This window comes from Fukomys damarensis, unplaced genomic scaffold (genome assembly GCF_012274545.1).
Source record: "Fukomys damarensis isolate Sample0158 unplaced genomic scaffold, DMR_v1.0_HiC HiC_scaffold_23, whole genome shotgun sequence".
NCBI lineage: Eukaryota > Metazoa > Chordata > Mammalia > Rodentia > Bathyergidae > Fukomys > Fukomys damarensis.
This window is the reverse complement of record NW_022900935.1, coordinates 31,341,184-31,353,792: the sequence shown is the minus strand read 5'-3', so window position 1 is coordinate 31,353,792 and position 12,609 is coordinate 31,341,184. Positions and strand designations below refer to the sequence as shown.

The window sequence follows — 12,609 nt, the reverse complement described above, 5'->3', positions numbered from 1 at the left end:
ATGCCCGCCAGCGCCCCGCGCGCCAGGGCAGCCAGCTCATTGCGCTTGACCTTCAGCACATGCACGTTGCGGGGCAGCCCAGGGGGCAGAATGTGCAGGCGGTTGCCGGACAGGTCGAGCGAGCGCAGTAGGCGCAGCTTGCGGAAGGCGTCGCGGTGCACCTGCGGGCTGGTGATGCGGTTGTAGCTGAGGTTGAGCTCCTCCAGGAAGTAGGTGGTGGCAAAGTCCTCCCGGCCGATGCCGGTAATCTGGTTATGCAGGATCATGAGGGTGCGCACACGGCGGGGCAGGCCACTGGGCACGCGCTCCAGCGCGTTGTTGTACAGGTGCACCGTGTGCAGCCGCTTGAGGCCCTGGAAGGCCAGCGGGTGGATGCCGTCGGCCCGCAGCTGGTTACTGTGCAACAGCAGGTACTCGAGGCTGCGGATGGGGGTCAGCACATCGGCGTCCACCCGCCGGATGACGTTCTTCTCCAGGTGGAGCAGGACCAGGCTGCGTGGCAGCCCCACGGGGACCCGCGACAGGTTGTTGCTGGACAGATCCAGGTACTCCAGGCTGGAGAGCTTCCTGGGAGAGGAGGGAATTAGGAAACTGGACAGAGGCCACATCTGCCGTTCCCACCATGATTCCCAGGGGGAATAGCAGAGGACCCCTTGAAATCATCCACTCCTCCACTCCTCGCCTGGGCCTTGATCTTCCAAAGGCCTCCCTCTGGGTTGACTGAAGGACATGCAACATGGTCAATTCTCAATGATAAAAATTTCACTACAGTAAAAAGCACATTGCCACCAGCCCCTCCCTTGCTCCCAAACACACTTAATCCCAACATTCTTGCCACTTTCTGAGGCAATTTGAAGTCCTTTCGTGTGTCTTTAAGAGCAGTGAGTGCTGCTGCTGGGTGCCATCCGGCCGAAAGGCGGGCTCGCGAAAACACTAGTGTGTGCTCACCCGTCAGTCACGGGACCTGGCACGACGTGGCTTCCAGCCTTCCCCAAAGTCAAAATGACCACAAAAGGCACACGTTGTGAATCTGTCCAGGGCATTGAGGTGGCTGACAACACAACTTAAAGACCCTCAGGAAAGAGGACTCCCAGAACGGCTTCAGAAAGTGGCAAGAACGTGGGATCAGTGGGTTCAAAGTGGGGGGATTCGTGACAATGTATCTTATACTGTAATGGAATTTTCAAATTTAAACATTAACCAGCTTCAATCATACTTTATGCATTAGCGTAGGAAGGATTCTGCATCATTTCTGACTCATGGGAATTTATCTGAAGACCACCATTGAACATTAACCTTTTGTGGTTATCTTGCCACTGCCCCCCTCAGTAAAAAGAGATTTTTTATTTGCTCTCAGCACGAATGCTTGAGTTTGCTTCTTGTATCAAGGAGCCAGTCTCCTTCAGCAGAACTTGACTCCCTGCCTTCTCAGTAGCCCTTACCTAAATACATCACTTGTTCTTGGAGACAGAAATGGCAACAGAAGCCCGAGCCTCAAAGATTCTCCTCCAGGGAAAGTGGCCAGGGGAGGTAGGGAGGGATGCGTGACCACGCCTGGCTGGGGAGGCCCTGGAAGGAGCTTGCCAAGTGCCATGGTGATGCTGAGGCTGTGGTGAGATTCGGACCCACCCACCAGAAGGTCTCGTTGTCCAAGCCCTCATCTGTCAGGTAGTTGTTCTGCAGGTACAGCTCGCGCAGGTTGCTCAGCTCACTGAAGGCCCCGGGCGGGATCTTCTCCAGCTTATTGTTCTAGGGATGGAAAAATAGGGAGCAGAGTGAGGGAGAAGCAAGGGGCAAGAGCAGGGCCTCGGGTGAAGGGGGGGGAGGCCTGGGGAGCCACCAGATAGGGTCTCAGGGTCTGGAGCCTGGTGCCTGGTCTCCGGCCTGTGTCCGCACAGGGCCTTGTGACCTGTCACATGCAGCACTGCCCCCGTGTGGGCTGCTTTCTTCCCTTTGCAGGCCCCTGCCCTCGTGCCCCAGCCATGGGGTCTGCTCTGCTCCATCCCTGCCACACCCCTCCCACCTTGAGGTGCAGCTTGTACAAGGCAGGTGGCAGGTGCTTGGGCACGTGGCGCAGGAAGTTGCTGGACAGGATGAGGATCTCGACGTTGCTGGAGCCATTGAACATGCTGTCCGGCAGCCCGGCATCTGCCAGCTTGTTGTTGTGCAGGTACACAGACCTGGGGTTGAGGCACAGACTCTCACCCATCTCCGCTCCCCCCAGCTCCAGCCCAGCTTCTAGTGAGCCCTTAAACCTTTGCTCAGGCTGGGACTGGGGCCCAGAATGCTCTCCTCCTATCTTAACCAAGGATAAAGTCAAAGAGCACCAGACTCCATCTCCACAGCCCAGGGACCAGTGACCAGAAGTCACCCCACAAGACAGTGGCAGAAGTAGGAGTTCTTGACCCCCAGCCCAGGCTCCTCCATACCAGGCCCAGGGAAAGGCAGTTCTGCTGTGGAAGGCACTCTGCAGCCCCAGCACCTGCCCCACAATTCCCACACAGAATGCCCTCCGTTCCCACCTCCTGGACTGAGTCCTCACATTTAGGTCTGAGCCCCCTAAGGTCTCGAGCTCCTCCAGTCTGGGTCCCCTTCCACCACAGCCCTGGGGCTTGTTGCCCCACTGAACAGCAAGCCCCTCCTCATGGCTTGCCTGTGCTCCCACAGGAGAGGCAGCTCTACCTCAGCCCCCGCTTCTCCCGTGCCAAGCCCAGGACCATCCCTCTGACCTCAAATTTGGCTTCTGACCAAAGGTGAGCCCATAGATCTTGGTGAGATAATTGGCAGCAAAGTCCACACTGACCAGAGCATTTGGAAGGAATCGAGGTGCCAACGTCAGCTGGAAAGGGAAGTCAGACGTGAAGACCAATGAGGGAAAGGGGCCTGCTGCTGGCTGCTCATCTGTGTCCCTTTACTCCTCTCTTTCCAGCAAACAGGACCATCTTTCTAAAGATAGAGCAAAACTGTCTCCAGCTTCCCCAGCCCTTAGCTTGGCAGGCAAGGCCCTCTGCATCTGTTGTGCGGCAGCCCCCATCTTCCTGGGCTTATCCTGGGGTTGGTGGGGAGGAGAGAGGTAGAAACAGAGCATGATTTTAAAGGTCTCTCTGGCTGCCCTGAGGAGAAAGGGGGTGGAAGTGAGGCAGAGAGGCACCAAGTGGTGGGTGGTGGACTCGTGCCTGTGGGCAGCTGCAGGGCTGAACATGGGTGGAGGATGTCTGGGAAACTCCTGATCTGCGGCACACACAGGCAGTGCTGTGGGTGGTGAAGGGAGCCTTCACAAGGATGGGAAGCTCAGGGGTTTGGGGGCTGAAGGCAGGAAGCTGTACAGCCACTTCCGCTAGATGCCTAGGGGAGACATCAAGAAGGTAAGTGGACCTTTGCGTCTCAGTCCAAGGAGAGGATGGGGCTAGAGACCGCCTCAGATATGGCCATGGTGCACATGGGCTCAAAGCCGGGCAGGCATTTGGGAGCATTCAGACATAGGGGCTGGGATAGGGCTTAGGAATACACTCAGTATTGCGAGCCTGGGTGTTTTCATGCTTCATTCTTCCGTCCCTTGTTCATTCAGTCGTTCACTCATTCATGACAAGGTCTTGCTATGTTTCCCAGGCTGGTCTTAAATTCCTGGAGTGAAGCGATTCTCTGCCTTCAGCCTCCCAAATGCTGGGACTACAGAGCATGCTGGTGAGCCTGGCACCTGTCCCTTCTACTGCAGTACCCTCCGTGGGGCCCCTGACTAGAATTTGACGTCATTGCCTTGCCCAAATGCCATTTTCCTCCAAGAAGCTCTCCCAGTGCCCCCTCCTAGGAGGCCAAGCTCTCCCTTCCCCTACAGGAAGACTTCACCTCCATGTTACAGGGGTGAAGTCTGTGATTCCTTCCCCATCTTCCAGGATCATGTCTGAGCAGCAAGAGGGACCTGACAGACCAGAAACGGCTGGCAAAAGGTCACAGAATTCCCAGGAAGACAGGGCTGGGGGACAGAACAGCACCCCCCACCTTCTGCAGCCCTCACCTTGTTATTGGCCAGGTACAGGTAATTGAGGTTGGTCAGGTGCTCAAACGCCTCCTCAGGGAGCCCTTCAAAGGACAGGTCAGAGCCCTGGATGAAGAAGATGCTACAGGGGAGCACGAGAGCCACCCCAACCTCACACCCACCCCACTGCCACGGGAGCAGGCAGGGGTGGCCGGAACCCCTTCCCGGTTGGCCCAGATGGCCCTGTCTAGCTCCACATTCCTTCTCCTTGCTCACGTGGCCGGAGCACAGGCACAAGCAGTTAAATGTCTGCTGAGGGACTGAGCAACCTCGCCTGACCCTTCAGCCAGAAGGAGTGCTCCCCTGAGAACTGCCACTGGGGTCAGAGCTCCTCCTCACCCCAGCCCCATCCACAGGCTGAAAGTGCCGAGCTGGGTCTCCCCACCACCTGGCTTGGCCCTGCCCTGATAAACGTCACATCACCAGGCGCCCAGCCAGGATGGCCCCTCTCCAGAGATGAGGTGGCCTCTGACACTCAGTTCTGGGCTCCTGGACCCCTAGATGCTGGGGCCCACCCAAGTTTCTAAGGAGAGGGAACAGTTACATAAACCATGGAGCGTGGCTACATTGGCTACCCTGCTGCAGGGTGTAAGATGACAGCCAGTGAGGGCTTTCGCAACACGAGAGGCACTATGAGTGAACGGCTTAGTGAAACTATGAAGGTTATCTGTCTGTGAATGAGTTCAGCTGTACATTTGAAACTACTAAGAAAAAATGTCTGGGCTGAACTGTCTCGATGGTGGTTGTATGACTATATAAACTTACTAGAACTCATTAAATTGTAATATAAGTTGGGAAAATGTTATAGTATATGTTACACCTCAATAAAGCTGCTTTTTCTAAACCACGGAAAGAAATATAGCAAAATGCCCACACCGATTAATTCAAAGTAACAAAATTATGAGTTTTTTTCTTTCCATTTAATTTTCCTAATTTTCTATCTTAATCATATACTATTTTTGTCATCAGAAAAAAAAATGCTAAGTTTGAGGCCTCCAGCTGTCCAAATCTAAAGGCCCCGTGAACCGAATGGTCTATAAGAAGGTCTGGGGACACCAGGGCTGGCTCTGGGCAGCCTCAGGGAACCCTGCTGCGTGTAGAACAGGTCCTTGCACAGCCCCATGGCCAGACCACTCCAGGCCTGCCTTTTCCCCACACTCCAGAATCTACAGAGCCCCCTTGGACCGTTCAGGCCCCCGAGTCTCTACCTGGTATTTCCTGGCTCTGGTGAACCCTCACCTCGGGAGGTCAGGCGATTGTTCTGGAGGTTTAGAGTCTCCAGCCACTGCAGCCGGGACAGTTCCTCGGGGTAGATCTTCTCTAGCTGGTTGTTCTAGAGCAAGGAGGAAGCAGCATCAGTAGGTGAAGGAAGGACGCATCTACCCTCAGAACCAGTCTGAGGCACTTGACCCTGTCTTGGGTACCTGCCTTGGGATTCTCCTCCATGACAGTCAGGCCCTGGATACTGGGGGCACAGCAGTGGCCACAAAGATGTGAGTCCTACCTCCAAGGAGGCCCACACATGGATACCACAGACTGGAAGCCTGATAGGCAGGGTATGTCCAACTCCTTCCTATGTTCCCAGCACCCCACCTAAGACCAGAGGCATCGGGCAGGTGTCCAAGAGAGGCTGTGTATGAGTAAGTGGGCAAATGAACTTTATCAGAGCTGTCTTCAACTTGTCCCTTCCTCTCCTGGGCCAACCTAGACCAGGTTTGCAGCCAGTGTCCTGATTTCCTCTGGAAAAGGTATGGCAGCCCCTCTCTCTCCTGAAGAAGGCCGCAGGCCCTCCTAGATGCCCCAGAGCCCACCCAGTCTAGGAGGCCAAGCCCACTTCTTTTTTTTTTCTTTTCTTTGTGGTACCAGGGATTGATCTCAGGTCCTTGCGCTTGCGAGGCAGGCTCCAGAACAACTGAGCTAAATCCCCAGCCAAGTCCACTTCTTGACAGGAGGGGACTCTGTGCTCGAAGCCCCTGTGTACTTGAGGTGGTCAGTTAGCTCTGATTTTTCTGGCCCTGTACCCTGTCTGTTCAGAGAGAGGGACAGCTGCCTGCATGCCCGTTACATGTCCACCATGAGACAGAGCCCAGAGCCCTCTTGGGAGAATGAATAAGCAGACCCTGTTGTCTCAGCGCTCTGTGGCCAGACATCAAGCAGGCTGCCACCTGGGTGGCCAGGACGCCACAGATCAGGCCTACTCAGCACCCTGAAGTAGGGGATGAGGGGCCACAAGACCTGGAGGCTCCGGTTGAACAGGGAGGGGATCTGGGAGGGGGGCTGTGAGTGCAGGGAGCAGCCCCCGGTGACCACTGGGGCAACATCAGCCTCACCTGCAGGGACAGGTGATTGGTGTGCTCAGGCAGGTCCCCTGGGAACTCACGCAGGTCGATGCCGCCACAGTCCACAACCCCCTCCTGGGAGCAGGCACAGTCCCGGGGGCAGTCAATGGTAGCAGGGCCAGGCCTTGGCTCCTCGGGGCTCAGGACCAGCACAGGCTCCTCCTCCACAAACTCGTTCTCCTCAGGGCTTGGGCTGTGGGCACCACTCCGGCCAAACCCCGGGGGCCTCACAGCGATCACAGGTCCCAGGTGCAGCTGCGGCGGCAGCAGCAAGAGCAGCAGCAGTGCCCTGCTCCGGGCCATGGTGCCTGCAGGAGGGTCCAGTCAGGTCCTCCTGGCACCAGGGCCAGCTTGATAGGAACACTGGGCACATAGCTAGGGCCCTCAAAAGTTGTGACAGGGCACTCTGGGGCACACGTAGTACATACACTGGACCCCATCCTTGGTACCTGCTGGCATGCTGATTTCTGGGCCCCCTGGACTCCTATCAGGACTGCCCTCTGAAGGCTGGGTTGGGGTGAAACCTACTCTAGGCAGGTCTGCAAACCCTTCCATAACTCTCACCAGGCTGGGGCCCTTGACTCTTGCCCCCCTCCCCCATTTCACAGAAGGGGAAGAAGAGGCAGGACCTGGGCTTGGCTGAGCTCCTGCGCCCTGGTATAGGCAGTGCAGGGAGCCCTTGTTGCTCCTCCAGCAGCCACAGACCAGGGAGGGCCAGCACCAGCAGGTGCGTCTCAGCACTTCAGTTTGCCATTCTGGGACCCACAGCCTGCTAGCTGTCCTCTTCCAGCTATCCATTGTGTGTCTTCCCTCCATGCCCCAGCACAGGCTGCTGCTTCTGCTCTCCTTCCACTCTCTTGTGCAATCAGCAGCGCTCTTTTCTGGGAACCACCTCCAGGGGTAGGACACAGGGAAGGTTTGAGACACTCAGGGCTCAGTGTTAGTTGAACTGTGAATGCTCAAAGGTGTCATTCGCACACAGGGCTCGGTGTCTGGGCACAGGCCAAGCACAGACCTGGCACAGATGAGCCACCATGACCTCCCATATCCCATTCCTGGAGTTTACATGCTCCGCTGCCCTCCCTGGGACCTAATGTGTTCCCATGGCCACTTCCATGGCCTGCAGGAGGTCACTACCAGCATAGTCCCCGGGTACAGCAGAAAGGGGGTGCTGCCTGAGGAAGATGCAGGGGTGGCATTGTCCCAGCAGCCCCTGGGCTTGGCTCAGCACTGGGGGCCTGAGTTCTTGTTCTAGGGACAATGTCTCTGGGGCATGTTGAGTCGTGACAGGTGGTGGTCAGGAGCCCTGACTCTGGTCCCGCAGCCCCATGTGAGTCCAACCTGTACCACTTGGTGGCTCTGACCTCACTGGACCTTGGCCTTCCCATCTGCATGTAGACTCTGCCTAAATTCACACCCCTATAAGAAGTCAGTAAGGTACCAGGCTCAAAGCACCTGGTACCCACTGGGTGACAAGGAGCCGCCGTGACTACTGTAGCGACACTGCACAGTTTGCCAGGAGGAAAGTCGAGGGCCTCAAGGGTGTCCACTGGGGAACAGAGTGCATGGTCCCCACTAGCTTGGGAACCACAACCCATGGAGCACCTAGAAGGGCCTGACCAGAGCCTGGGCCTGGGCGGGTCTGGGAAACAGAGCTTGAGAAGACGCTGCTGTTGGGTCAAGAGGGTGTGCCCCGAAGCCACATGGCCAGGGCTGTGATCTCACTCTGGCTCTTCTCAGGTGTGTGACTCAGGGAAAGTTTTGAAACAGTCCTAATCTCAGGTTCTCATCTGACCTTGGGCTGGTAACAGAACTGTCCTCATGGGGAGGCGCAGACTCAGTGAGATGTGTACCATCACACACTGAATGATCAGTAGACGTTTTCTACTTCCTGACCACACTACCCCCCACTCCAGAGTCCCTGCTTCTCCCCCTTCCCTTGTCCAGACCCCACTTGGGCTTTTCAGCTTGGGTCCACCTGCTCGCAGAGATACACACTGGCCGCCTGTGGGCTCCTCCAGTCCTGGGGGCTGCTGTGGTATTTCAGATACTGCTTCATCTCCTCATGGGTCAGCCAAGTCTCTGAATTGAGGCCCCATCTGTACCCAGCGCTGTGCTGTAAAGGAGATAATCACCACGCCTTGTTTCTGGAGGGGACAGCACAGCCCAGTATCAATAACCACTGCCCACCCAGACCAGGCTGGCAGGGTAAAGGGGTCTCTAGAAGGACAGAGACCCAGAAGGAAAAGGTATGAGATGAAGAGGGGTGGCAGCCAGGCCTCCTTGACCCGACAGGTCCACCTGGCCTAAGCAGACTCGGGCCCCAGACAGCTCCTGGGTTCCAGAGGTCAGGCAGCAGCAGTGAATGACACCCACACCAGCCTGGCCCTACACTCACTGGCCACACCTCTGCTGCCCCAATCCGCTTATCAAATGCAGTCTACAGACCATCATTGCCCTAGCACATTACCAACCCTACAGCCGGCTCTACAGCCTTAACCCCAGGAGCTGTCAGCCTTTGACCACAGCAAGCCTCTCCTCTCCCTGCCTCCACTGCAGAGAGAGGTAAGCACAGGTGCAGGTCCCAGATCCTCTCAGGGCAGGAGGTTAGGGAGAAGGATCGGGGAAGGAGATCAGGTCCCCACAAATCCTGTGCACTCACTAGACAGGCTGGTCTTGCTCCCTTGCCTTCAGTTTCTACCTGTAAAGATCTGTAAACTGTATCTGTACAAATATTTAATTTATATTAACGTTCTGAACTATATTGAAGCTGTGTTCATCACCGCTTTACAGATCAAGGAACTGAGGCCCACGGGGATCAGCCAGGATCATTGCTCTTGAGGGGCCAAGCTGAGCCCCAGCCCAGGTCTTCAGCACCATCCTGTGCTGCTCCTGCTTGGGCCAAGCACAGCTGGGGTGGCACAGGTGGGCTCCTGGCATTAAAAGCTCACAGCCACTCTGCTTACACTGGTAGTCACTCACCACACGTGGCTAGAGAGTGACTGAAGTGACTAGCTCAAAGTGAGATGTGCTGTAAGTATAAACTGTAGTGTTTATGGATTTCAAAGGCATAGTACACAAAATATAAAATACCTCATTAATATTAATGATACATCAATTTTCATTTATTTTTATGATTACCGGATAATGCGGTGGATATACTGGGTTAAACAAAGTTAAGTTTACCTGTTTCATTGTACTCCTTTAAATGTGACTTCTAGAAAAGTTTACATTGCATCTGTAGCTCACATTAGACTTCTGTTAGACGGTCCTGCATGATAGCATTATGTGTAAACTGAGTCTGATAATCTCAGAGTCCTCAAGGGCTATAATAGAGGGAAGCTGAGGGCCACAGAAGACTTCGCAGGGAGCTGAGGCCTGGTCTAGCCCTCCTGAAGGCTGGCCCTTGACAAAAGAAGAAGGGTAACACAAACAAGGGTGGCATAGGAGATAGGGCCTGGCAAAACCTGCTGGGGAAGTAGGCGTGACCTGTGAATTACAAGAGCCTGGAACACCTGCATCCAGGAGATTCTGAAAACGGGGTGTCAGAGTGTGCGTCTTGAGAGCAAGAGAGTCCATGTTGTGAACTCTGGGAAGCTCACCAGATGGGCTGGTGGCATGTGGGGACTGGAAAATGATAAGAGCAGACACAGCGGCCACAAGCCCAGGCCACACAAGGCCAGAGAATGTCAGCCTTGTCTCAGGAAGACGAGGAGCCCCTGGAAAGCATGAGTGTGACAGGCAGCCTTGGCAGGGGTGGCCTTTAAGGCTGTGTGGTACAAGGGTGAGGAATAATGACCCTGCCATAGGCAGAGAGAGGTGCTGGGCTGCAAGGATGAAGAGGTAGGACTCGATTCCAGGGAATGGTGGGAGAGTGGTAGTCCCAGGGGCTCCTCCCTGTCCCCCAGCTTTCCCAGAAATGGGAACCATAAGAGCCCAGGCAGCCCCAGCTTTACCACGTGATTTGCTGTGTAACCTTGGCCACACCACTGGCCCATCTCTTCACTTCCCTTTTGCTTTTGTAACACTGCTGAGCAAGATAACCTCCCAAGACCCCTCTGTGTGTCCAGACACGTGGGAAGTATGTCAGAGAAACAGCAGAAAAGCAGGCCCCTGGTCTCCGAGAGCTTCAAGTCTACCGAGCGAGGACAACTCAAAGCCTTGGACAGAGGGGCAGCTTAGTCTGCAGTAAGCTCTCCCTCAGGTGGAGAGCTGTAGAGACAGGCGGATGTGATTTCCAATCCTGACTGCTACATGAGTCTGGAGGAGTCACTCCACGGCCCGGAGCCTCTGTTCACCACTTAGGAATGGAAAGGGGCACTCCTTACAAGGATTAAATGAAAAGTTGGCTCAGCCCAGTGCTGGCAAAAAGCGGCTGTGCCATACTGAGGTTTACCATTACTGAGAAAGTAACTAGGACACGCTGCCAACCAAACCCCAGGCCCCTCCATAAGGGGTTAAGGCAGGACTGGAAGAAGGAAGGGAAACTTGAATTAGGGGGCAGACCCTCAGCCCCCAGCACCGCTTTCCTCCTCCACTCGAGCTCAGGAAAAATTCACTGACGCCCTCCTTGGGTTGGACCACGCGTTGCTACATCTTTTTGATGCCAATAGAAACCCCAAGATTAGATCTGTCTTCCCACTTTGTAGGCGCAGAACACAGCATAAAGCCTCCCGCCAGCTGCCCTCCCCCAGAGATCTCCTCAGACACCCCTGCTCTGGGGAGCCTCTACCGCTCCTTCGGCTGGAGGACAGTGCTCCTTGGTGCTCCCAGGCACCCCACACTGCCGCATCCTTCCAGGCCCCACAGAGCCTCCACTGAGTCCCAGGCATGGAGTGGGTACTCAGGACATGTTTGCTGAATGGATCTGTGAAAGGCAGAGTTGGAAAAGGTCTGCACCTGTGCCTGCTGTGACCCCTCAGCGTTGTCTTTCTCCCAGGGCCTTGAAGGCTGTGTAGACTTCCAAGGGGATGAAGGGAGGACAGGCAAAGGCCAGAGTGAACGGGTGAGGAGAGAGGGAAGAGTGTTTAAGGGTGGAAAATGGAGGCTGGAGCCGGAGGCAGTTTACCAAGGACATACGCCACTGTGCTCAAGTGCTGGTGACGGGGAGCCAGCAAGGGTTCTGAGCATGTGTATAACCTGACCTAAAGCCCAAAGGTGCTGCCGCTAGCAGCCCCTACCCAAGACTCAGACAGCAGGGACAAACCATCCTCTCACAAGAGTACGTGAAACAGTCGTGTGAATCTGATACTTAACTTGCGCTCTAGGCTAGAAATAGACTGGGTCCTGAACCCAAAGAACTGACAGAGGGGCCAGAAACCCCAGAGCATTACTGGCTGGGGCTCTTCCGAGTGGTAGGCCCTACTGTCCGGGACAGCGGGAGCCCAGGGAGCAAGCCGGGCCACTCCTGACTTCCCAGAGCCAAGGTTTCCTTAGAAGGGGTTGAGGGACAGGGCCCCCCAGGGGCTCGGGCAGAGTTCAGCTTCACCTTCCGCTGACGCTCAGGTTGGCTCCTGCCTCCCCAGCTCCGGCCCCAGCTGCAGCCCCTCTCCCACCTGACAGCGCATCAGGTCAACGCCAGGATCCCGGCCCGCCCCCGCCCCAACCCAAGCCAGGCTGGTGGTTTGGGAACTCACAACTTGGGGCTTCCATTACTTTAGCAGGAGGGCACAGACCTTGCTTCTTGCCCTCCCCTGCCCCTCCGTCCAGCTGTCCCGGCCGGGAAGCAGCCACCTAGGCAGGCAGACAGGACTCCAGGCCGCCAGCTGAGCGCTTTGGCTGAGGGAGCGCTGGGCTGGGGCTGCCCGGCCCGAAGTGGCCCGGAGTGGCCCGGAGGTGGAAGCGGCTGCAGTCACCTATGCACGCGCCCTAGCGGGGGTCTCCACCTCTCTCGGGGACTCAGTCTCCCTGTCTGTAAAGAGATCCGAGGTTGAACTCACTGGGGTCCCTAATGAACTGATGGGAAAAAACGCGGGGACACTGGGCCTGGGCTTCTAAGTACAGGGGCCCACGGCCCTGCCCAGTTCCACTGACCCCCACCTTCCCCGCCGCCAGCCCGCACCCCACAACTCGCCCCGAGATCTGCTCCGGATTCTCCCAGATGTGCGCGGCCGGGGAGCGTTCCCCGGGGGCCAGGGAGGAGGAAGAACCCTGCGGAGGTCCTCCGGGTACCGGGGTGCCAGCCCGAGGGCCCGGCTCCACCCGCAGGGCGAGACGCGGGGCTCCGCCTGGGCA

At 56.3% G+C, this 12,609-nt stretch overlaps 1 protein-coding gene across 1 annotated transcript in view; it reads right to left on the bottom strand.

Moving 5' to 3' along the window:
• Positions 1–12,552, bottom strand: part of Podn (podocan) — a 19,568-nt gene extending 7,016 nt beyond the window's left edge. Inside the window, 8 exon segments of the mRNA XM_019205419.2 lie at positions 3–567; positions 1,634–1,749; positions 2,024–2,180; positions 2,730–2,839; positions 4,016–4,080; positions 5,276–5,369; positions 6,367–6,683; positions 8,374–12,552. Of these exon segments, the coding sequence (XP_019060964.1) occupies positions 3–567; positions 1,634–1,749; positions 2,024–2,180; positions 2,730–2,839; positions 4,016–4,080; positions 5,276–5,369; positions 6,367–6,683; positions 8,374–8,434 (1,485 nt within the window). The 5' untranslated portion in view covers positions 8,435–12,552.
• Between the last annotated feature and the right edge of the window lie 57 nt (positions 12,553–12,609).